The sequence below is a fragment of the Argentina anserina genome, chromosome 6 (genome assembly GCF_933775445.1).
Source record: "Argentina anserina chromosome 6, drPotAnse1.1, whole genome shotgun sequence".
Lineage (NCBI taxonomy): Eukaryota > Viridiplantae > Streptophyta > Magnoliopsida > Rosales > Rosaceae > Argentina > Argentina anserina.
In genome coordinates this window covers 4,708,911-4,735,746 of record NC_065877.1, presented here as the reverse complement: position 1 = coordinate 4,735,746, position 26,836 = coordinate 4,708,911, and the positions used below count along the sequence as shown (strand labels likewise).

General features: G+C 37.3%; 2 protein-coding genes across 6 annotated transcripts; one reads left to right on the top strand and one right to left on the bottom strand.

The window, feature by feature from the left end:
• The first annotated feature begins 7,524 nt into the window (after positions 1-7,524).
• Positions 7,525-11,661, top strand: LOC126800236 (probable serine/threonine-protein kinase PBL1). 4 transcript variants are annotated; one of them, XM_050527559.1, is made up of 5 exons: positions 7,525-7,730; positions 8,791-9,470; positions 10,103-10,360; positions 10,481-10,600; positions 10,790-11,660. In XM_050527559.1, exons 2-5 carry the CDS (start codon positions 8,832-8,834, stop codon positions 11,426-11,428), a joined length of 1,656 nt encoding a protein of 551 aa, XP_050383516.1. In that variant the 5' UTR covers positions 7,525-7,730; positions 8,791-8,831; the 3' UTR covers positions 11,429-11,660. The 4 variants fall into 4 exon arrangements, with proteins under 4 accessions (XP_050383516.1, XP_050383515.1, XP_050383517.1 ...); XM_050527558.1 differs by having other exon boundaries at positions 8,786-9,470; XM_050527560.1 differs by lacking the exon at positions 7,525-7,730 and adding an exon at positions 7,903-7,923.
• Positions 11,662-12,397: 736 nt separating this feature from the next.
• On the bottom strand, positions 12,398-18,887 carry LOC126800225 (B3 domain-containing transcription repressor VAL2-like). 2 transcript variants are annotated; one of them, XM_050527544.1, is made up of 13 exons: positions 18,521-18,887; positions 18,244-18,360; positions 17,556-17,637; positions 17,355-17,456; positions 16,417-17,066; positions 16,173-16,269; positions 15,871-16,045; positions 15,087-15,163; positions 14,590-15,009; positions 14,079-14,128; positions 13,697-13,810; positions 13,538-13,605; positions 12,398-13,362 (listed from the first exon to the last, which is right to left on the bottom strand). In XM_050527544.1, exons 2-13 carry the CDS (start codon positions 18,354-18,356, stop codon positions 12,584-12,586), a joined length of 2,727 nt encoding a protein of 908 aa, XP_050383501.1. In that variant the 5' UTR covers positions 18,357-18,360; positions 18,521-18,887; the 3' UTR covers positions 12,398-12,583. The 2 variants fall into 2 exon arrangements, with proteins under 2 accessions (XP_050383501.1, XP_050383502.1); XM_050527545.1 differs by having other exon boundaries at positions 14,590-14,904; positions 18,521-18,884.
• Positions 18,888-26,836: the final 7,949 nt, after the last annotated feature.

Sequence of the window (26,836 nt, the reverse complement as noted above, 5' to 3'; positions counted from 1 at the left end):
ACCTCTTCCTAGGAAAATTAGGAGTCTATGTTAAATCTTTTGTTGAAACATCTCCTAGGCAATATAAATCAGCTCTCTGATGTAAGAAAACTCATTCTAACGTAGTATCTTATAATTAACTTCTCCCCTAAACCCTTCCCATCATAAGTAACGTTCGATAGGCACAACTGTTAGAATAATTTCAAATTATAAAGAAGATAATAAGAGAATTGTGACTGATCACCACAATTCAAATATCAAAAGAGTTTCAATTATAGAAAACAGTTTTGGACGGTTGAGTTGGTGAAGCATTGTGTTGCTTCACAAACACTATATGTTGCTAACTATTGGCATTAATTATATACTTTAGTTATCACGGCAAACCAAATGGTGCTATCATTTCCTAAAGGTTGTTATCCCAAATCGAACATGCGTGCATATTCCATATAAAGGAGTAGATATGATGCGGATAAAAGATATCAAGCCTTTCTATATTTTTAGTACTCAGTTTTCCCTATAACCCCTGAACCTCTTGTTAGTTTCAATTGAGTGTTTGGTTGTTCGTTGTAAGTACAAGATGCCGATCAACAATAACAGTATTGCTAGGCTTCATTGTATCCACAAGGCTTATTTGCATTAATCCCTTTGCACACACAAGTAGTGGGAGCAAATATAGTCTGAAAGACAGCGTTGCTACAATGTACCTTGAAGCGATTAGTTCTATAGATTTGCCATAACTCAACACAGAACCTTCCTATATTTCCAACAATAGCTTCATGTCTTTATAACATATTTGTGGAACAAGCTATCACATTCCAACCCAAAACCAAGTAGAAAACAACCTATTGATCGAAAGAGAGAATGACAAGTATACAGAGGTTGAGCAAAAAAATTATATTCCTTAACTCAAAACATATTTCTTTAGCACAAGTAGTCATTAACTATACCTCAATTCGGGAAGATTCAACTACCAGGTCTTTATAAGATTTCGCCACAAAGTAGATGTCACAGTTCCGAATGCATTTCATCAAGAAGTCATGACAATCCGAGAACTAAAAGATGAAGCTTCTAGTCCGATTCCAGAATTGAAGGCTTCAATGTCGGTTAAGTCGATTAAGCCAAATTCATGAAATTGATAAGGATACCGAGTGATCTCTTATTGCATTCCTCCAAATTTTATCTAAACTCAAACTTCACTTCTCCTTGATTACCCTTTGATTAATTATCTTTGTCCACCATGACTCAGATATGACTATGGTCCATCATTTCAGATATGACTATGGTCCATCATTATCTTCCCATATATACCACATCTTCTATATTACCAAAAGTGGAATAACAATAAACAATGTCATACTCCATATGACCACCCACCAACCTTGTCTCAGTTAAGCTAAAAAAATGATTCTTGATCTAGACCAACTTCTAGCTTTCTTCAGTACCAAACGAATACTCAGAGTCAAACCCTTGCTGCTCTTAAACTCTCCAACCAACCCAACAAGCTAAAACTACCCGTTAATTATCCAACCCCTCCAGTCCTCCACTTGCTCACCTCTTCCACTTTTGGAATTCAAGCATAATCAACAACTCATTAAGGTTCCAAAAAATTAGCTAATATCAAATATACAAGTCAACACCAAAACGTATCCAAAACAAGATCAACAAACTATAATTAGACACAAAGCCTTGTGATCACCCGAATTCTCCAATTTTAGGAATTCTAAGCTACAATAACTAAGCATTTTATATATCATATTATTCTTCCTTATTTATATTTGTTAGTGACTTTTTTTATTAGTTTGAGTCATTTAGTTTGATATTGTGTCTTTATAAGTGTTTGTCTTACATTAATAAAATGTTAAAGATTTTGAAACAATTTATCTATTTTCATATGGTAAATTGAGTCATTGATTTAACACGAGTGTTTTCCCTTTTAATAAGCAAATAAGTTATCATTCTTGATCTCATAACATGTGTAGCCTACAATTGATGGAATGCATTCTCATTGCATTAATTGTATTGTATTGAAAATATTACTTTAGTCATCAATTGTTGAATTTATTTTTGCTTGTTTGATTCATAGGTACGTACATAAAAATGGAAGCTAGGTAGAGTATGAAGGATGTATGAGACAATCTCACATGAAATAAGGTGGCTAGAAGCAAGTTTGCTTGAAAAAATGAATTAACTTTTCACTCTTTCAAAGATTCTATTCTTGGCATTCATCTTTTTCACATGGAAAATGAGAGAGAGAGAGAGGACAACTGGAATATTATGAAGAGAGGAGTGAAGTATGAAAGAATTTATGAGTGAAGACATTTTACCATCAAGCTTGAGAATTTTGAAAGAGGGAAAGTCATATTCACATGGAGATTAGCTAGAGTGAAGACATATTGCCATCAAGCTTGAGAAATTTGTAAGAGGGAAAGTCATATTCTATAAAGATGAAGCTAGAGTGAAGATCTTTGTTTCTCTATAAATAGATGTTGTTTCAAGCACGAGTGTTTCAAGCACGAGTCTCTGGTATGTGAAGTGAAAAAAACTTATTGTCAGTAGAATCAGTAGAATCAAAGAAGCTAAATATTTTTCAATTATTCTTAATTATACTCCATATGTAAGTAATGACGAGCAAATGTCTCTTGTGTTAAGAAGTGTCTATGTTTCTGCTAATCCAATTGTGGCTAAAGAATATTTTATGGACTTTTTGAAGGTATGTGACACATCAGGGCTCAGGCTATTGACTGAACTTCTAATTGCATTGAAGAATCTTAGACTTGATGTATATGACGTAAGAGGCCAGAGATATGACAATAGATCCAACATGAAGGGGAAAAACAAAGGTGTGCAAAGTAGACTACTTGAAATAAATCCAAGAGCATTTTACACACCTTGTGCTTATCATTCTTTGAATCTTGTGCTTTCTGATATGGCTTATTGTTGCTGCCAATGCGAGTTTTTTTTGGTGTTATACAATGAATATATTGTTTGTTTTCAGCTTCTACAAAAAGATGGCATGTTTTTATAGAGTATGTGACATGACTTACTGTGAAACCATTATCAGAAACTCGTTGGGAAAGTCATGTTGAGAGTGTTAAAACAGTAAGGTATCAAGCTGCACATATAAAACATGCATGTCTTCACATAGTAAATGGTAAGAAGATATCAGGACCAAAAGTCATGTTGATACTCTAGTAAACTATAATCTTAAGAGCTCTAAATTCTTATTGGGTATGGTTATATGGTATGAGTTGTTATATGCTATTAACAATGTCAGTAAAGTTATACATGTTGTGCGGAAGTGGCAAACAATCCCACACACATGGGTCTAATAATGTCGATACTCCCCCCCCCCACTTTGGTCACGCGGTGAACTTCAGGTATGAGATTCAATTTAGCTCTTAACACAGGATCGTTCAAGTCAGGTTTTTTTGTTATTAGGATAGGTGAATTATTCTATATCCAAGCTAAAACAATTTATCAATGTATTTAGTAAACCAAAGACATATTGGAGTAAACGGTCTGTGATTAAAAAAAGATAAATAAAAGTTCGGGATGGATTGGTGTGGTTCCTCTACGCCTAGGACACAAGAATATCGAACCATGGCCTTAAATAAAGTTAAGGGCGAGGTTCAAACGAGGAAAGGCATAGGTCGGAACAAGTTGATAGGATCCCCTTTATTTACGTCCTCATGTCCCTACCGTGTGGGGACGAGGGGCGTAAAAAAGGAAAGCCTCCTCTCTTTGAAACAAGGGGCGCTTCTGTAGGTGCTTGAAACAATTTTGTGACTCAATTTAGTATTTTTTATTTAGAAATAGGGAAATTTTTAATAAAATAATAAAAATAAGAAGTATCATTTTTATTGGAGTCCGTAATTAGTCCAACTACAAATTCAATATTCAATATAGATATATGAGATTTTCCATAAAAGGCATCGACATTCGTGTGTGTTGTAGCAATCATTTAACCAAAGAATGACTTTTCACATTTTCCAATGTGGGATTCTAAAAATGGCTCAAATCTAAGCCAATCTATTTCCAACACTACAAACTAAAGATATGCATGTTGATACTGTCATCAAAGAATTGGAATGCCTTATTTCTTTTCTTAACAAGTTCCGACAAAATGGGTTTGAGGAGTCCTTGATTGAAGCAAAAGAGATTGCAAGTGAAATGGAGATTGAACCGGTGTTCATTGAGAAAATGAAAGTTCACATAACGAGACAGTTTGATGAAAGTTCTAGCGATGTGGTAACACAATCAGCTACATAATCCTTCAAAGTCAACTATTTTCTATACATAGTTGATCAAGCTATTTCTTCATTCACCACAAGATTAGGAGTATTTGTATGATTATTTAATATAATAATTAACTATATACATAACATATTAGTTACTTATATTTTTTTTCTTAAACCAGGTTTGAACAATTTAAGATATATGAAGAAAATTTTGGATTTTTATTTGATTTGGATAAGTTGAGGTCGGCGAATAAAGTTACTTTGAAGCATTTTTGTAAACACCTTGCAGATATACTGAAGGATGATGAGGATTCTGATCTTAATAAGGATGATTTATATCATGACTTGCAGATGTTGAGTCAGGATTTACCCAATGAAGCAAAAACACGTATTGATGTGTTGAATTATATAAAAGAAGTGGAAGGTTGTTATCCATATATTTAGATTGCTTACATGATTATGTTAACTTTACGAGTCATAGTTGCCTCTATTGAAAAAAAAATTTCAAAACTGAAGTTGATCAAGACTTACTTTTAGTCTACTATGTCACAAGAGATAGTTGAACAACTTGAATATTTAAATTTAATTAATATTTTTGCATCTAAAAATGCAAGACGAGTCATATTTAAGATTTTAAGTGATGCAATGGACTTACCTTCAATCTACTATGTCACAAGAGATAGTTGAACAACTGGATTATTCAAATTTAATTAGTACTTTTGCATTTAAAAATATAAAACGAGTCATATTTAAGATTTTAAGGGATACTATGAAATATTTTCTATAATATTTTGATTTTTTTATTTAAATTTATATTTGGGCCCTAAATTTTTGTCCGGGTTGAGCCTATTTCTCCACAGGACCAGTCCTGCGAAGGACGTACCATGTCATAACTCATAACAAAATATTTAGACAAATTTTAACAGAAATGTATGGAGTGAAGCTAGTTTCATATTCGAAATAATAATGATCAGAAAAAAGAAACTCGGAAATGATGACCATGCTGTCGACAATCTGTTCAAAATTTCAATTCCCGGTCCCAGAAATAAAGGGCACCCCTTAAGTCGCTGGCCCCTCCCTTGAAACTCGAAACAACAGTAGTAGTCCTACACACTGTAGGGTATGGCACCTAGAACAGAACGGTGAATAGCAGCATGGCCTTTCTTCAAAAGCCCTAATGTTGTGGGGGTGCCCTACCAGCAGGGGCAAGCAATGATGGCGCGTGAACAGCAACCCACACTTTGGACAACAAAAGTATGTTAGATGCCAGTGGGTCCCGCCTTTCCTGCTTTCTTGTGTGGCTTCGGATCGGCCGTCCACCGCCACACCACGAGCGGATCCGACGGGTCAGACCGCGAGTCAAAGACCCCCCTCTATCTCGATAGGTCTGTTTGACCACACCAGAAACATGCCATTATAGTATTAATTAATTTCCTCAGCTTTGACTGGGACGTCACTTCATTCGAGGCCCCCTTCGTTGAAAATCGAGCTCCCATTTGCGATTTACCCAATTTAGCCTCGATCCAACAAACCAAATTTTCACATTTTCTATTTTTTCAGATCATATAGTGAATGTCCGAAGTACCCTCCTTGGTCAAAGTATTTTTTTGCATATTTTGGAATGGTAATGGGTCAAGTAGTGCATTGTATTTAACCCTTTTAAGTTTAATATAACCACCAAGTTCTGAGTATATAAGTAGTTATATAAGCAAACCTTATGATTTTGACTATGACTAGTAATACATGTGTTGGAGTTGGCTACATGTGTTTAATATTTCAATCACTTGATATAGACGGTTTCCTTTCTTGATTGATGATAGAGAGCTAGAGATGTAATGTACATATGCTAAAATCAAATGCGGTGCTTGAGAATCATCCAATGCGTAAAAATTCAAAAAGGTTGGCGATCAATGGCAAACAAGAGCTACTTCGAAGATAGAATGCCTCAAAAAGTGAACTATAATGCAAAATTTGAACATGTAATGCCCTCACAAGGCATGGAATAAGTGAATTATGCATGCAAAACTCCTTGAAAGCTATGAATTCTAAATAACGAAAGATATTAAAGAAAAAAAAAGCACCAAAATCAATAACATAACATATTATGTATTTCCTAAATTATTGTGACATTTATTAATTAAGCCTCTTAAACCAACTTCTAGGAGCAACCCTAAAGAAGAAGCCTCCCTGGTAGGCTTTAAACCAAAGATGCAACCCATCGTCGGGATGCCACACAGAAGCCTAGCAACGAATGAGCCTCTAAAGTAAAGTCCACCTCACCCTATGCACCTTTAGCCTAAGCTCACAATCCAACTCAATGAGTTTATATAGGATTCCACAACTAGAAAGAGCAGTCGCCAACCGAGATTCAGCTTCACAGTCGACGAGAGTGCCGACGCACCCAATTTTAACACCCTCGTAAAGATGACCAGACACCTCGAATTAATAACATTGACCATCGTCGTAGCCTCATTATAATCCAACTTGTAAGGAGGCGTGATTGCCTCCCCCCAAAGTTAAGCATAGATTAGATAGCACAACCTCTAGATGCACAAACACAATGCCATGGAATTTCTCCACCATTGCTGGTATCATTAGTATAACCACGCGAAAAAAAAAACTCTAATTCCCAATCAACGGTGCCAAGCCTGCGCCAAGGGCAAACCCTAGCAACGCTCTCTCTCTAATGTGTTCAATTTGCATTTCATCTTCTATCTTTTTAAATCAAATAACATGTACAAAATTGTTACTTTATATAACCATTTACGGTGCCAATCAAAGATTCTTGCATTCACCATCAAACTTTAGGCTCAAAAGTCTATAAAATATAAACCTAAACCTCTAAAACTTGACCTAGATTTGGCTTTTTAAATCTTAGAAGAATGTAATGTAACACAAGCAAGTGCCAAAATTCAAATCACCATAATAATGTAAAACAAAGGTCATACAAATCAAGTCTGATTCAAGAAACTCGTTTTCGATTCATCTATATTGTTTCCTCAGTATTTTAAGTAGGTTCTAAAATTAAGGGCTGAATGTGTTTGGAAACAGAACTCCTTTTCTTCCATTCACATCTTACGCGTAGCCATGGCCCATGGTCATGGCCTAGCTAGGCATTTTGCAGTTTGTTGATATTGACTAAAAAACCAAGAAGAATGTGGATTTTATGGAGGGCAATTGGGTCAAAAAGGAATAAGCCAATTCTGTTGTTTAAGGATAATAAAAATGGATCCCCTTATAAAAGCTTTATTAATTATGAATTTTTTAGGTAGGTTTGACCACTGCTCATTGGGGCTCCATTCCTCTTTTGAGTCTCTCTCTCTCTCTCTCTCTGCCTCTCTAGCTTCTTTCTTCTCCCCCATTCCAATCTTTTTTGTCTACTACTTTTCTCTCTCTCCATCCCTGAAAATCTCTCTCTTTCTCAATCTGCCTTGTTTCTTTGACTTGTTGAAGGCTGGTCATCTCCTACTTGGTTCCTCAGTCCATTTGAGACCCTATTTGCATGTAAAGCTGGTAATTTATTTTACTTTTCCCCTTCTGTTTATCTCTTTTTGCTTAATTCATCTCCATGTTCTTCAAATTGTATGCAAGTTTTGAGCTTTGATGTTTTAGGAGATGAAAAACCCATTCTTTGTTGTGTTTCATGAGGTTTAGATTGTCTGTTGCTCTCTGTTGCTTCTGGATTTGATTTGTACAATGAATTGAGGTATTTGTTTCGTAGATTTTCCCCAAGGTTTGTGTTTTTATGGATCTGGGGATTTGTTTTTTGTATTTTTAATTGTTTTTTTGAATTTGATTTGTACAATGAATTGAGGTATTTGTTTCGTAGATTTTCCCCAAAGTTTGTGTTTTTATGGATCTGGGGATTTGTTTTTTGTATTTTTAATTGTTTTTTTGAATTTGATTAAAAAAGGAAGAATAAAAGAAATGAATTTCTGGGGTTCATAGTTTGAGTTGAAATTTAGTAGCATGGTTCATTTGTACAGATTATTTGTGATTGCCAAGTTGACATTTAAGAGATTTGAGCAGGTGTGGAATAAAAGAGCTAGTGTTTTAGGCTGACTGTAATGGGAATATTAAGGGATGAATTAGTAAGTTCTAGGTGGAATATCAACCACACTGGGTGCAGAATCCCACTCAACCTCAGAAAAAAGGAAAATAAAACAAGAGAATTTTGCATTCCTATAATCTATATATTCTTTCGGAGCGGGTTAGGAGGATGTTAGCATGATTTTCTCTAGTGGAAATTAGGAGGACATGTTCTCTCTATTATCTAAATGCTGCCTTTTTAAAAAGTTTGTAGCAAAGCGTTTGTCTGTCTGAGAACCTTACTATAGGAAATTGGGGCAGTCATTTATTGTTGTTTGATCTTTTATGGGTGGATGTGCCACTTAGATCATCTATCTACTTATGGTGCAGTTTCAAATTTCTTCAATCAGTTGGTTCAATTGGGTTTTCTGCTTCTTATCTACCTATACAAAGTTGATAGAGTTTAGGTTGGTGCACCGTAAAGATTAAATTCCATATTTCCATCTTCAGCTGATATATATGTACTTTGTTCTTTCTAGTGCAGAAAACTAGGCCCAAGTGCAGATCTAAGTTTTGAGCTTAATTATGGGTTGCTTCACAGTATTGAAGGGAAAGAAGAAAAAGTCTGAGCAGACTATTTATATTAAACGTGTCCTCCCTCAGGAGCAAACTCCAGCCGCATTGCCTGAACCCCAAATCCCGACACGTTCACTACAGTCGGCACCCCCAAGTTTTAGGAACAGAGTGAAACCAATTCAACCAGTGAATAGAGTCATAAAAAAGAATAATAGAGCTCGGGCGTTATCTGCTCCATCGACCCTAGATGCAGCAGACCAAGAGGCTCTTTCCTCAGTTGAATACGAGGAACCAGAAGAGACGAAGTACCGCTCTGGAATTTTAAAGGAACAACAGGCACCGATTCCGCAACCTCTTCCCCTCCCATCACCTCAAGGTGCTGCTGCACTGCGGACTACAGGAAGCTTCAAGTCATTGACTTCCAGTGGCCCTCTTCATGTATCTGGACCGTTGCCCCTGCCTCCTACTGGAACACTACGGAACTTTTCATTTGAAGAAGTATCATCAGCTTGCTGCAACTTTTCATCTGACCGATACATGTCAGAAGGCCTATCTTCCATCATGTACAAGGCTTCCTTTGGAGAAGACTCGTCATCAAGCTCAAAAAAATTTGAAGCTACTGTTACTCGCCTTCATCCGTCCACTCAGGTAACATATAAATGACATGTCTGTTATGATTAAGAATATTTTTTTTGGCCTCTTAATGTTACCATGCATTGAGTTCATAAAAAGACCTTGAGTTTGTGGGTAACTGTTGGACTACCATTATTTTATTATGTCAAGTAATTTAATGTCAAAAATGTGCTCCTAGTTGGGTTGCGATGTTCATGTATTTGCACAAACAAAAAAGTCTCCAACAAATTAGGAATTTACTCAATTTACAGTATGGAAGCATTTTATCTGTCACACGTATATGAAACTAAAACCCCTGAATTTATGTTTTCCAATTTGGGATCACTGGTAATACTGTGGAATGATGGTGTTATAACTTCTGAAAAATAATCAGCCTGTCTTCATATCTCTTATTAGTATGCTACCTTGGCTCGAAACATTTGGTTTGCATGTATGTTTCTCCAGATGTGGTGCCTGCTTTAATGTCATGGACTATTCATATGGTCCTGCTTCTAATCCACATGTTTCTCCACATGTAAATCTAATCGCGTTTTAATATGGTCCTGCTTCTAGCTTTGACTTTGTTTTTGAGAGTTGATAGTACAGGGTACTGTTATCAAATGTTTAGAATTCTCATATAGATAAACTCATTACTAACGGTTTTTCAGGGTCTTAAGGAGTTTGTAAATGAGGTAAACACTGTTGCATCTCTGCAACATCCAAACCTCTGTAAATTGCTTGGTTTCCATGCACGGGAGGGATCAGAACAAAAAATGCTGGTCTATGAGAGGCTCTATCACGGAAGTCTGGATCGATTTTTGTATGGACGATCAGATAGGCCCCCAATAGATTGGAACACAAGAACAAAAATTGCCTTGTGTGCAGCACAGGGTCTTACATTTTTGCATGAAGAAGGACCTTTCCAGGTAACTAGACATCTGCTGGCATTTTTATATTTGTAAATGTTTTTAGAAAATTTTCTTGAGATTATTGATGGTTTATTGGTGCACTTTCTTTGGTGACTGAATTATCGTCAATATTTACAGGCAATGTACAATGAGTTTTCGACTGCCAACATACAGATTGATAAAGATTTTAGTGCAAAGCTTTCAGGGTATGGCTGTGTTGGCCATATTCCTGAGGCAGAAATCTCTACTAATTCTATTGTAAGTTTTCCCACTTTGTTTCCTGTGATTACTTTTCCAGTTCAGTTATAATTCTTGAAACTTTGTATTTAAGGTGAAGTTAATGGTTCTACTTTACAGTCTTTACCTCAATCTATAAAACCATTAATTTCAGTATGTTCTTTTGAGAAAAAAATCTGAACTTTTACCGTTCTTCGTATCATTTTGCAGGCAGTGGCAAATCTATCAGTTGAGACACTTGAAAGAGGAATGCTTACGCCTAAAAGCAACGTTTGGAGTTTCGGGATAGTTCTTCTAGAACTACTCACAGGACGAAAGAATCTTGATAGCCGGCATCCAAAGGAAGAGATGAATTTAGTTAAATGGAGCCGGCCCTACTTGGCTGATGACCATCGGCTGTCATTGATTATGGATCCGCAGCTGAAATGCCGCTTCCCAGCCAAAGCTGCCCGAGCGATGGCCGACATTGCACAGAGGTGCCTCCAGAAAGACCCATCGGAAAGACCCACTATGAGAACTGTTGTTGAGCATCTCAAGATTATTCAAGACATGAAGCACTCGTCCAGGTTTCCTTTGCAAGATCCTGCTGCAATTGTCGGGAAGCATATGTCAAGATCACCGAGTCTTAATGGAATTGTTACCCCCATGCCTAGGCTGAGTTTCTCTCCTTCACCTCCATCAGTAGCTCGGCCTTCTATTTCACCTTCTAGACGACTTGCCCCGCCTATTTCCCTTCTTCCTCCACGAGCTTGTTCAACCATTGTCACTATGGAGGAGCCAGACCATCTGCTGGAAAGCCGGAAAGCATCATCGTCTACAGTTCCAAGGGCTAGTGTTGAGGGATTTTGATAGTGTATAATGTGCATTTTTAATTAATTTATTTATTTTTGGTTCTCTTTGATGGTTCTTTGTGATTCAACACAATATATAGCAGCAGACAAGGACGTGGTTGTTGTTCCCACAAAATCGGATTGCATGCCCTGTGTATATGATGCATGCCTTGTAGATTTGGGTTCATCTAGTTTCCATTAGGTTAACAGAGGATTTCAGTAGCTATTTACTTATTTAGCCTTTTTCTGGAAGTGTCTTCGTATGAAACGCGCGAGTATATTTATAATGAACATCCTTCGTCTCTATTATGCTTATCACTTGTTGTCCGTGTCAATGACTGTTGGGCTGAACACCAACAATGTATGTTCAAAACGAACATGAATCTTATTCAAGAACTTCCTCCAGCCTACTTGTGAATTGAAGACTTGGTCATACGATGGGTGTAAAATAAAACTGTCGGCTGAATCTAAGTCACATGATTACAAAAATGAAAACTGTCGTCTGAATTGAAGTCACACGACATCCATTAAACTAAACTGTCATCTGAATCAATGTCACACACCGGCTATAAAATAAAACTTCAGTTTCGAAAGTTCTAAAGGCTGCGACCCATGTGGCCATGTCAAAATAATGAAAATATAGACATGCCGCAATACCTATATATGCCAATACCTATCATACGACAGTTTTACTTTGGGCCGTTTATCAGATGGCACCTTGATAGGCGTCGCTATCTTACATATCAGACGACCTATCTGTTGCAATTTTTGTAGTAGTGATATGTAGAAGCTCTCCCTTTTATTGTAGGATAAATTATTTACTTATTGGCACCCCGGATAAAGTATGTAGTACATTTGGGTCCCCAAAATCTTAATTTCTATTTCTGACAAAATATATTTTTTATTTTTTATTTTCTGAAGAGGGTGTTTTGCACTTTTGCTACGTTAGGTGCAACTGGAATACAAAATATTTGTATCAGAAAAGAAAGAACGAAGCTGTTGTATTTGCCAATATATATAAACACAATTGAGTGTATATAAATAGATTACAATCTATTATGTAATGTAATCTCACTCACTCTCAACTAAAGAAACACACTACCAACCAAACGAAAATGACCTCTGTAGTCTGGTATTGTACAAGGAAGAAGCAAATAAGGAAGCATGAACATCTTCATTGAGGATCCTCTTGACTTTGATCCTGTCTCTCTTCGTCTCCACTTTCCTGATCTTTAACAACAGAAACAACACATTGATCCTCATTAAGCTGTTCCTCATTCCCCTCAGTGGTGGCTTGCGGCGGCACAGGTGATGTTGAGCTTGTCTGCTGTTCAGTCACCAAGCTATCAAGACCAGTTTGCTTCAAATAACTATCTAGAGGAAGTGTCGCTACTTGAAGAAGGGACATCATGCTCAACTGTGTTGGCCCCGCTGGCAAGTCTACTTCTCGGCCAGGATGGCAGTTCAAGTCTAACGTACCCTTCCCACTTTCAGCCAATTTAAGTTGGCTTTTAGATTCTAATTCATTTGGAGACTTGGCTTCATTGTCTGAAGGATCAAGGTGTGATGATACATGCCTTGAGCTGCTGTCTACTTCTGCATCATCCCTAGGGACCCATGCAAGCTGGTTTCTACAGGCAATCTCTGCTTCACGTTCTGATTGACGTTTCTTCTTGTTTATCATTAGGGTTTGAAAACGACGTTTAACTGTCATGCATACTTGGCATGTGCATGATGGCTTATGCTTGCCCTTCCCACTTGGGGGCTGGATGCACACGATGCATGAGCAGCCAGGACGATGCCTGGGATGTTTTGTTGTCGTAGCAACTGATGCAGTTCCTGGGTCAGCCATGCTGTCTCCAAGTATAGCAGCATTGGCCAAAGCATCAAGGCCAGAAGATTCATGTTCCTGGATTGGATTATGGTTTGTTGCCATTCTCCTTTTCTTGAATTCTATAAAAGAAGACGTCGAATCAATATAAGTAATAAACACTCCTCGTGGTAAAGTTAACACCAATTCTCCACTCAAGAATGCAGTTCTTCATGACCATAATAGATTAGCTATCATACTTGATCTCTTATTAGTTTCTACTAATATATAATGAAGAGAAATAAAGTGGCATCATACCCTTACTCAGTCTGAGAAAACTTTCCAGTTCCTTGGGGGTCAATTCATCTGGTGCAGAGCATGAACACCTGTTCAGACACAAGGGTTCAGTCATAAAGAATACCTATTTAAGAACTACTTAAATGCAAGATATATTTTAGAAGAAAACCCATCACCAACCTGTTTTGATCCCAAGCATTGTCTGTACACATCCACCTAGATGGAAGTAGCACGTCAACTGGCAACCTTCGCCATTTAGAGCAACCATCACACTGAGCCCATTGCTCATGTTCCCTGAAACAAAGCTTATTATTTTCTAGCTAAATGAATTATCAAACTCACCCCAGTAAAATCTTTTAATTAAAATAGCAGAATCATTTATTTGAATATGGAGGACCAATGACGCAGTAACAATGAGAAGTTTGTTCTTTATACACTTCCACACCATATACAAATAGAGATACCATTCAGAATGTTGAAGCCAGTGCATACCAGGTGTCTAGTGAGATCTCTCATGTCATTAGACATTCAGCTTTGAAAACTAGGATAAAAGAAGTCTTACCCAGTTGACCGGATTATGAAAATACTTCTTTTCCCAAAAACAGGAGGCTCCTACATAATAAAATAAATTGCAAATATAAGCGAATCAACACTACAGTAATATAAATTTACTTTTCTCCTTAAATAAATACTACAGTAATATATCAGAAAAAAATTTATTTATAAATTGATGCCACCAAAAGAATCAATAACTTTACGTGTATATGCCTGTCTACATGTAAAAAATAGAAGCCGCTGCCTAACATACTAGCATAGAGTATTGTGAGTGCAGATAAATTTGCAAACCACAAATTTAGAATGACACCAAAAACCCATGTTCCATGACTTTAACACAATGAAGTCCCTTTTCTGGAGTTGTCTCATATGGGAGTCAAGGCAATTAAGTCCATGATTAAATAATTAGTAAATTAACTTTAACAAAATAAATGGGTTTTAAAACTGGAGATGGTTTCAAAGTGGGAAATAATAATTAAGATTGCAAACATGTTCATAGAATATAGATTATCACTCACTTCATATTCCTCGAATTCAAGATCCTCAATCATGACAGTGCTTGGCTTAACAGCTGGAGGAGGACGTAACAAATCCTGAGCCTCCTCCCAAGTAAGCTTAAGCTCTAGAACATCTTGGCTATCAATGAGCAACCTTTTACTCTTCGACCCAATATTCCTAGTTCTTTTTCTCTCTGGAACCACTAATGATTGCAGCAGCAAGCCTTCCCCTGTCCTGCTTTCAGGCTTTTCTGATCTATGCCAGCTGAGATCACCATTAGCTGTACTCAATTGTTTGGATAGTGCACTTAGATGCGGATCAATGCCCTTAATTGACTGAAGAACACCAGAGTAACCACTTATTACAGGAAGGTTCTCAACACCCGAAATGAAAGTTTCACTTGAGTGAGTGCCATTGTAATTGGCAGAAAGATGGGTGTCCTGTTTATTTTAATGATTTGCATATCAATAATATACTATCCATTTTCCTATTATGAAAAGTAAATAGAGGTTATCACCTGCATTGCAACAGAATTTGATGCCTTACGAAACCCCATAATAAGCTTTCCTTCAGGGTCCATACGACTGAAAGTCACTGCAACAAAAGAATCACACAACTAATTATCAAAAATGTCACCGCTTACATTCATTGTAGATAATCTCTCTTTCCCCATTTTGTTTTCATATATGATTGTTCTGAGATTAACTACAGCTGAGGTTGCCATTCACTGTTTGTACATATGTGTGTGACTATAATATTTAAACAGTTTTTCTCTTTCACACTATAAATAGGGTCAAACCCCATGCTTTGATCCCTACAAGCCTTCTAGGGTAACTAAGAAGAGCCAACAATTTACACTAGATATCACTATGTATGTGTGTGTACTATATATATATATATATATATATAGGCCACTTCCGGTGCGGACGTCCGTACCGTGCAGATTCGGCGTTTCCGGCGACGGCAAGCCAGACTACGACAGCCGCACTCCCCACCTCCCGGCGGTCCTGTCTGTGCCGACCGGAGCTCCATCGGCGACCCACGGCGGCCAGAATCGTGAAATCGCCGGTATCTGCCCAGAAACTTGAATTTTGCAGATTTTGGCGCCGTGGGTCGCCGATGGGCTCCGGCTAGCACAGACGGGACGGCCGGGAGGTGGGGAGTGCGGCTGTCGTGGTCCGCCCCGGCCGTTGCGGCCTGCCGTCACCAGAAACGCTGAATCCGCACGGTACGAACGTCCGCACTTAAAAATCCTCCTATATATATTATATAAAATTAGTAAATGCAGTATATAAAATTACCAGTATCTCCAGCCTGCAACTGCATCGACTGTATGCAGGGGGTTACACCCTCTAACACATACATCCTACTGTTATTGTTAGGCCAGAATCTGAACTGAAACACCCATTCTTTACCCTTAACATCTTGAATCCTTAGAGGAAGGCCCTCAGGTTGAGAGATGGGAGGAAAATATGCCTATAAGCAATTTTAAATTTGGTTAATACATAAGCTTGTAGGAAAATATACTAATGGATACAGAACATAATAACAAAAGCCACAAATATCAGTAAAATGTTCAGAATGGATTGACCAGAAGGCTTACTTCAGCGCACGCTTTAGGGAGCACCAAACGACCAATACGACCAGCATCACTGGCACTCAACATCTTCTCAAACAATGGGACAATTGTGGAATTTGAACTTGAAGAAATCATAGTTAAGGAAATCTCATTCACCAAGTTGGCAGATGATAATGAAAAAAAAAAGGAGATTGTTACGACGGTTATATGGTTCGGTCAGAATGTAATATACATAAGAATAAGACAAGAAATAAATTATCAAGGATACTCTCCAGATATTTGCTGCAACTCCTGATCCGTAATCCTAGGCCAGTATCGGGGAAGTAACTGATTCCGTCCCCGTCCTTCAACAGGTGGTCGCGCTACACGTGCCTGTGAAGCCATTGTAGAATTTTCCTCCAAACCTGTGGCAAGGGACAACTTTGGGGGCTTTGGCAAAAGATGACGAGACCTAGCTCCTTGTAAGAAGAGAGAGGATGTCCTAGTGTGTTCGTCAACAACGATACCAGGAAAAGGATTTGCATATCCTGAAGGTGCACCTAGGCTCATACTCAAATTTGTGTGAGGAAGGGATTCATACATATCATTTATTCCCATGTTACCTCTATAAATTTCCAGTTTAGAACCTTCAGATGATACATTGGATGTCTGATTAAAAATTGACGTACGTGTGCCTCCAATGTCAACCACAGGAGCTACAACATCATCTGGCTTCATTTTCTGCAATAACCCAACTGTTTCATTGTTCTGAGATTGAAGCAAGTTCCTGATCCCATTACTATCTCTACTATTTTCACACTGGATAAGCTTCACTTTATCAACATTGTTTCTATCCAATTGAGGATTGCCTGAAGGAGTTAGTTTCAGCTCACTGATTTTGGATGTGCCAAATCCATTAGGCTTTTCATCACTTGCAATCTGTGAAAATTTATGTTTCAAAATCAGAACTTCAGAAGTACATATCTGAAGGGTACACTTAAAGACAGTGAAGCATTTTCCCATTATAATCTTATTTGAAGCATTTTCCCATTACAACCATAAGGCCACGATAGATGTAAAATAAATTGAAATTTTAAATAATAAAAAATAAAAATAAAAACTCAGGTTGTCATTTTATTTTCCAAATCCACAATACAGTACATTCTCCCAAATATGACATGAAAATTTCCCATTTTAAGGTTTATATGATATCTGAATAAATCTTACAGGCTGAGGCTCTGAACTTTTCGCACATTGCTTACATTTGACACCCCCACCATCAAGGAAATCAAGCAGACTCCTGGAAGCAATGCACCCACAATGAAGACGCTGCAGAGCACAGATAGGTGAAAACTATCAGAATAAAAAATCAAAATACAGAGGAAGGATAACAAAACCAAAGGTAAAGTTTTCGAGTACATTGCTCACCTTTCCACATTGAGCGCATTCCCTCCAGCCGGATTCTTTTGTATGGAAAACATCACAAAAATTTGATTTCTCATATGCAAACCTAGTGCCAATATCATTTTCAAACAACACTATAAGTCAAGAACATTTCATGTACTGAGTAAAAAGAGTCTCTTTCCATACCACTCATATCAGAAATTACAACAACGCGTTTTAAATGCACAGATAAACGAATTTAAGCATCAACATTATTATCACATGTAGACTATCCACGGTCACTATTACATCTGGTTGTAAATTATAAACGACTAATTCCAGTTTTCATTGGCCTAAAAAGAAAAATTTCCGGGACATTCAGATGTAAGAAGATAAAACAAACATAGTATAGTCAAACTGCTAGAATAAATACTTAAAATTAAGGGGAAATGAGGAAAAACAAAAAAAAATCCACATACTGGCCACAAATACCATGCGGCCGTTAAGAACAGAACACAAAACGTTGAAACAGAAGAGACCATGGACTTAAAGCCTCCAACAAAGCCCCTGAATTTACCAAACAATAAGTAAAAAAAAAAAACAGAAAAAAATTATCCAAACCGGCAGCATACAATTCGGTAAAAGCAGCATAAAACTAACAATTACTAAACAGAGAGTGGATTTGTAATTTTGTAGCAATACAAATGTGTAGAAGCAGTTATAGTGAGTTTACCCGCAGTTGTGACACAAATTGGCGAATCTACCAGATCGCAAATCCCAGCCTTTCTTCCATTCGATCGAGCTCGAGCTGCCGCAGTAGGCGTTCATACAAGCACTCGGATCCATCTCCCTGCAAAACCCCAACAATTCTGAAATCGAATCGGAATCGTAACATATCCCAAATCTAACAAATTACAATTCGCTGAGATTTCAAATTAAAAAAAAAAAATTTCATCCGCCTATATCGCACCATAAAATTACAGCAGAGCAGAAAAGAGAATCCAACCAACCTGCAGAGGTTTTAAGCTGGCGCTAGTTCATTTGCTGTGGGAGAGGAGTCACACGGCGGCGGCGGCGGCGGAGTGGAGTGGAGTGGAGTGTGATTTATAGGTGTGGGGGTGATTCGGAGTGGGATCGGCGGCGATTTTTGGGGATGAACGGAGGAGGGGAAATGGATGGAGGTGGAAGGGGGGAGAGTTGGATCGGCGATTTGGCGTTTTGGGAGAAGAAGACGTGTGCATGCAAAGTTGAAAATTGAAAGATAATGGGCACAAAATGCATGCACGATGATGATTATGCTTCAAGACTCGGCCAACTCGCCCACCCGCCCCTCTTAGCTTCATTTCCTTCTTTACTATCCCTTCCTCATTATTGTCTTTCCAAAAAAATCCAAATTAAGATTAGCACTAAGCACTAATGTCCTGTTCAAAAAGGTTGGCCGAGGAGCGTAGCATCAAATCTCAAAATCTTTAACGTTAAGCGGATGATTCTAGTTTGCGAGTAGTAGATTTAAGAAGTTTTCAAGGTTGTGCACCCACGATAAGTACATGAATCTAATTTTTCTAAAACGTATTCTCGGACGTATCGATGGATCCTAACCAGTACGTTACTTAGTACTAAGTACGTACAATCGAGATGACTTGGAAGAAAACCCAAGTTTAGCAAGTAAATTAATCATTATAATGATAAATGCGATGGAATTATAACGGCGGCAGGAGAGCACCGAGAAATGCGCCACTAGGCGTTTTTGTATATCCTATCCGACAGTTCGCATGCAATAATAAAGAGAATTGTTATAGTGACTTCGAAAGGCCCATGCTTGAACCATTTATAACAAAATTGCCACTATAATTGCTGCGCCGTTCAGGTCAGTTGAATTTGTAATGAAATCGACTCAGGACCGTAGACTTGGTTTCGATGTATGACGTCATATGAGGGGGATGATGATGGTGGGTGGCCGGGGAATGTGGTACCTACCGGGGAAATGAAAGAGAAACGGCAACGCACGCGTCACGTCGATGGCGAACGCGTGACAGTTGGATGGATTGTGAATTATTAACACGTTTATTGGGGAATAATACAAAGGGAAAGAGACTAAAAATTAACTACACACCACCATTGTTAATTCATTGGTGATTATCTTAAGCTAAATAGTCATTAGTGTAGGCAAATCACATAAGTTTTGAACGTCTCACATGTATCTATGATGGCAATTACGAATACCTTGTTAAACTATTATGGATCCAAACATTGCGAATTTTTGCCGACAACATAGTTTTTTGTTCTTTTATTTTATTTTCATGTTATATATCATACTTGTGTTCAGCTCTGTGTAATTGTGGCTCGATTGAGACGCTTCTTTTTCATGTTAGGAGTAAGCAATGATTGTAGCTGCCCCTTTGGCTCTTCTCATTTTGTAATTTGTCGATTATATAACGAAAAAAGGTTTGATAACATCATACAACACGTTGATTTAAAATAAAACACTACATAGCATATACAATGTGGTTTTTTAGAATCGGCAATGCAACGTCAAACCTCAAATTCTTGATATCATACCTCACAGTAGAGTTGTTGTCATATATTTATTTGATAAAAAATAGAAATAAATATTTCTTCTTGGATGATGTCATTGTTGGGCCTGTCGTAATAGGAAGACAACACAAGCCCAACGCAGGGACCAAAGCTAAAATAGTTCGATAGTCCTTATCTGAGGTTTAGTTGAGCCATGTCTAGCGATGGCACTTAAGACCGAAAAATCGAAAATCAGACCGAAAAAACGGGAAATAAACTGAAAAACCGAACTATTCATAAAATAATGTCGTTTTACGTTTATCTTACCGAATATTTGATTTGATTAATGTGATTTTAGGTTTTTATCATATATAATTATATGTTTCTCTTTTGTAGTGTTATATATGTATATATAATTATCTGTGTATATATATGTATACCCATATATGTATGTTTCAAATAAGTTTGCTAAAACAAACATATATATATATATATATATAAGCGGATGTGTAATTACTAAATCCACCTCAATATGAAGAAATTATATGAATGAAATTTCTTGGGATCGATCGACACCAGTTGATATGATTGATATATATATATATATATATAAATATATATATTTATAGTGACCATGTAAAAATTTCATCCAACCGAAAATAATACTAATATGTCATAAGAGAAGACCCATTACCAAAATGCGAACACCAAAAGTCGTTTGCATATCTGAAATCACCTAATTTTTGTCACCAATTGTGTGCGGTCGCACCAAGTAAACTCATTTGGAAAATCCCCGGTCAATGAGGATTTTAATATGTCAAAACGCCTCTTTTTCAGTTGACCGTTGGTACGAACGGTCAAACCATGTCCAAAACGGACGAAATTTTTACGCGGTCCCTAAATATATATACAAATCACATCTGTTGGTGTCGATCGACCATATTTTAAACTAGAGTTGGTGATTGCCTAAGTGTCAACTAATGTATCATAACCTTTACATTAGGTTTAAAATAAAATTATCGCATTATAAAGCGGCTATATGAAGGAAACTTCTCGGAATCGATCGACACCAGCTGATCTGATCGGTATATATATTTAGTGACCCTATAAAAATTTTCATCCAATTCGGATCTCGTTTGACCGTCGAAATTTTCGGTAACTCGAAAATACCACTAATATGCCATAAGGAATTACCTATTACAAATATGCGAACGCCAAAAGCCATTTGCATATCTGAAATCACATATTTGTTACCTATCGTGCGTGGTAGCAACGATGAAACTCATTTGGCAAAGCCCCGGTCAATGAGGTTTTATTATATGAAAACGCTTATTTTTTGGTTGACCGTTGGTACGGATGGTTAAGCCATGTTCAAAACGGACGAAATTTTTACGGGTTCCCTAAATATATATACTGATCACATCTACTGGTGTCGATCGATGAAGAGCTTACTAATGTATCATAACCTTTATATTAGGTTTATAATAAAACTATCACATTATGAAGCGACTATATGAAGGAAACTTCTTGGAATTGATCGACACCATCCGATGTGATATGTATATATATTTAGTGATCATTTTAAAATTTCATCCAATTCGGACCTCGTTTGATCGTCGGAATTTTCGGTAAACCAAAAACAACACTAATATGCCCTAAGGGGGGACCCATTACCAAGATGCGAATAAGGAAAATTGTTTACATATTTGAAATCACATGATTTTTGTCATCAATCGTGCGTGGTCGCAACAAGGAAACTCATTTGGCAAAGCCCCCGTCAATGAAGTTTTATTATGTGAAAACACCACTTTTTTGGTTGACTGTTGGTACGGAAGTCAAACCATGTTCAAAATGGATGAAATTTGTACATGGTCCCTAAATATATATATCGATCACATCTATTGGTGTCGATCGACAATATTTTGAAATTAGAATTTATTTGTGACTTTTTTTTAGAATGTTTTATAATAATTCTTTTATTTTTTAAAACCCTTACATTAGAGTATTATATTTTTCCCTATACAAGCCCGCAATGCCCGTTGACGAGTCTTAAATTCAGTCCGGTTAGATTTTTTTTTTAGAAAATAAAAATAAAACTGAACCGAACTAAACGGTTCGGTTTTCAGTTTGGTCTACCGGAGAACCGCAAACCGAACCGAACCGAAGTTAAATTTCAGTTCGATTTCCGGTTTGAGCCCAAAACCGAATCGTTTGAACCGAATTCCACCCCAACCATGTCCCTCTAAATTTTCCGGGAAATACTGCGAAAATCACACACCCTTTACTCTTGATTCCCACACAGCCATGGCGGGAATGGCAACAACCTTCAGTGTCTCCTCAGCTTCCCCAATCCTCAGCCGTCCATCAACGCTTTCCTCTCTTTCATTCTCATCCAAGTCGTTCATATTGCCAATGCGGACTCTCAACCGAGCTGCCTTGAGTCACAGATTTCCAAGTAGACTTCTCAATACACCGTTCCACTGCAATATAACTATTTTGTGCTTCGCCTGAGATAATAAGAGACGAGATGCGAAGTACATGAGCAGAGCATCATCATAGGTATCATCTTAAAAATTGTTGTGATGAATCAGTTGGTGACTCCTACAAATTTGCCTTGGATATATTTACATCACACATTGCAAGTAACCTTTAGTACCGTTGTGAGGTCCAAGGCCGATGCCTTACTATAACACCATTAGGCGAAGCAATTGGACAATGATCTGGTTAACCAAACCTGCCCAGCAGGCAGGAAAGTCCTTAAGCCACACTATCTGCAGGGATGCAGACTTGGTTTACAGGTAATCTCTGTTCAGTCGAAGCTCTACTGTTCAATGCTCTATGGGGTCTCGGACGTGTGTAGCCATATGTTCTTCCAACCCAGAGCATCTTGGCATTTGTACAATTATTCACTGTCTGTTAGGCTAACTATATATTTTTTCTTTTATCTCTTTGATACGAGAGTCTATGATGCTCTAAGTCAATAATCTTGTTTCTCTTAGGTGCTTCAAAAAAGAGCCACTTAAAGTAGCGAGTTCATAGGTTGGATGCGTGTGTGAATTAAAGAATCAATTGGTCCACATCTGTGTGCTGCTTAGTCTACATACGTATGTTGCTTAGTCCACATTTGTGTTGTCTTTGAGTAATTCTAGGCATTAATTCTCGATTTGTATATATATATATATATATATATATATAAGTAGTTGTAACTTTGCTTTAACACATGAAATATATCAAGAGAAAATTCATCTCAACTTCTCCTTCTTGTTCCTTCATTCGTGTGTCATAATTTCAACATGGTATTAGAGCAGGTTTCATGGCCTGTCTCTTTTACTCTGCATCTTGGATCATAGCAGACTTCCTCATAGGACCTGTTTCTACAATCTTGCTTCCGCAAAACTTCATCTTCATTCTCCATTAATTCACAATGATTAGAGGAATTAACTTTATCTCCATCTATTTCACTCATTCCCGATAAGAAGTGGATCTAAATCGGAGTCATTATCTGATTTCTTCTTTTTTCATTTTGAAGAGAAATTAAGTTCGAGGTCATACCTAAATCAATCCCGATGAGGAGTAAGCTCAAATCAGAGTTTCTTTAGTTTCTGATCTTTGAACTGAATAAAAAAAAACCCTTAGAGCATTCTCCATGTTTCAGTTCAAAATCAAGTTCTAATCTTTCCATCAATTTCATTTTTTGGAGGAGAGATTTGTTTAGGAGTTCATATCTCCACATTTCATCTTGGCCATTTTTGATTTCTTCTTTTCATGTTGAGAAGAAATCTGTTGTCCATAGTCAAGATTTGATTCTTCATCTTATTTTAGAGGAAGATCTGATATGAGATTAAATTATAATCTCATCATTTCTGATTCGCTTAGGTCATTTCCTAAATTTTTTTCTCTTTGGTCGGTGAATATATTTGATTCTGGCCCCTCCTATTTCCTTGCCAATGGGGCTCGACTGATCATTCCATATTTTCCATTCCTGACGCTAGTGTTCTCCTTTGCGCTAACTCAGTTTGGTCACCTTTAGTTCAAGCTTGGTTCTGTGGTTTCCCTCGATCCAGCTTGAGGGGGAGAATTAGAGCATTAAGGTGTTTATGAGCTGCATTGTTATGTAGGGGAAGCAAGCAGTGTTGCAGACCCTACAAAGAAACCAAGTTGCTGTCTCTTTTGTCATTCCGATTTCTTCATCATTCTTTTGGAAAAGAGATCGGTTGGGACAAATCATTTCTGATAAGGAGTAGATAGAAGTCGGTCTCATTATCTGATTTCTTCTTCTATCATTGGGAGAGAAATCTGTTGGACTTCTTCCATATAAGACTCCTCATTTGTTCATTGTCATTTCATGATTTCCATCCCATTCCATTTTGGAGGAGAGATCGGTTTAGAGTTCATAACTCTTCATTTTATTTCTCCTTGGCCAATTTATTATTTCTTCTTTCATTTTGAAGAGATTTATTGTTCATGGTCAAGATCCGATTTCTTCATCTTTCATTTGGAGGAGAGATCTGTTTAGAGGTTTTGTTTTAACCTCATTATTTCCGATGTTGGACTATCGGAATTTTTTTTATATAATGTTGGTTCCAATCAAATTTGTTCCCTTCCAGTAAGAAGGTCGGGGTCATATCCCGATTTGGCTTCAGGGGGAGCAATTTTGAGCAATCAACCATTTGAGCAAGAAATTGCTCTGTTTTTCTGGATTGACATTGCTACACTAAAATAGAAATTGAGATTGACTCCGACCTCCAAATCCAGTTATGTAAAAAGGTATAGAAACTAGACACAGAGAGCTTTCCCGACATATGTGGCTCATGGTCTCAAGTTGTCAAAGCAGAAAATAGGAGCCATCCAAAATGGATGGACAGAGCTACCAAAATTTGTTTCACTTATTCTCATCCATCCTCTCATCCATAATTTCTTTAGCCATACTTGGAGATTGTTGGTCAAGCTCGGCTATCGTTTTCCTTTCAGCCTTCGCTTGAGGGGGAGTATTGAAGATATTAGATGTGTGTGTGAATTGAAAAATCAATTGGTCCGCATCTGTGTGCTGCTTAGTCCATATTTGTGTGCTCTTGTCTTGGAGTAATTCTAGATATTAATTCTCATTATATATATATATATATATATATAACAGTAGTTATAGCTTTGCTTAACACATGAAATATATCAAGAGAAAATTCATCTCTACTTCTCCTTCTTGTTCCTTCATTCATGTGTCATAATTTCAACAGAGACCTTCCACCAACATATATAGCATCGTATACAAAACTTTCTCGCTGGATATTGTAAATGTCTAATTTTCTATGCACTTTTGTCCGCACGACTCATGTACTCCCCGGTTCTGGTATCCACCAGTATTTCATCACCTACATTTACAAACAATGGGACAAAGACAACAGCACCAGTGTCAAGGTAGCTGGCTTCGTTCCATCACCTGCGATTCCATCAATTAGAGGAGATAATAATGCAATTATCGAAGAGGTAACATCTCAGATCATTAATTTAGGTGTGTATATTATTCCTCTTTGAATAATCCCCACCCCATAGTTATCTAGATGTCATCTTTCAACGTGTATGAACAAAATCTAATGGATACACAACAAATGTATAGTGAGAAAGAAATGCTCACCTTAGTTCTATCTACCACAACCACCGTCTATTGTTGTATTATAATTTAATATCAAGGAAATTAATTGGGAAAACTGCAATTTCTATCAAAAAAAAGATTGGAGGCTATTATAATTCTTGTCTTCTTGATGCGTGCAAGTTGCTGAAACGTCCGGACGCGTGAGCAACTTTTCTGATGAGTAGAAGTGGCAAATGGGCCCAAAAGCCCAAAATTGGCCCGGCCCCGGCCCGTTAAAAATCGGTTTGATTCCGTTATTGTAATAAGATGGCCCGGGTCGAGATATTTTGGCTCATGAACCCGACTCGGTCCAAGCCTATTTTTAGCTCGGCACGGTCTGGGCATGATAAATTCATGAGTCTACTCGTTAAACACATAATTTTATGTTATTCATATAAATATTTAAACAATTATCATTATTAGACTTGAATATTAGACTTTTTAAATTAAAATCTCTTAATTATTTCATTATTTTAGCTACAATATTTCACAAATATTATCAAAGTAGTGAAGAAAACGTCAATGTTTTGACATACGTAACGTTTTAGAAATAAGATTATAAAATATGTTATAGTATTTTATTTTTTTTACTATTCTAAATATTTATATAAAACAAATATTCTAATTACATAATATTTTTTATTTTAATTGTGTCATATTATACTAATGGGCCAGGTCGGCCCGACATGGGCTTGGGCCAGGCCGGGCTTAATATTGAAGCAAATGGGCCGGGCCGAACCCGACAAGATAAATAGATAGGCCATCCCGACTCCCGAGTACAACACATGTAAGGTTTTGACCCGCTTAAAATGGGTCGGGCCGGCTTAGCCCGTTTCCCACCTCCACTGATGAGCTTGTTCTGAGCTAACATGCCAAGTGAAAATGATGAAAGAAAAGAATACACGGTCAATACGAGGAATATAACTAATATCTTTTTTATTAATAGAGAATTACAACCGTTATTGGGATTATAAACTACTAACAATTAATTCCAAGCTCAACAAGAACAAATTCTAGTAGTATCAGAAATTTGTCGGTTAGCAGTCCATATTCTCTCCACAAAACTCGGAGATCTATACAGTTTTCTTCTTGAGGTTGTGTGCTCATCTGGTGGCGCATCCTTTGACGCGTCATCGAACGGGAGGTGCGGTGGGTCCATAGGGGCCTAGTTTGTGGGAAAAACATG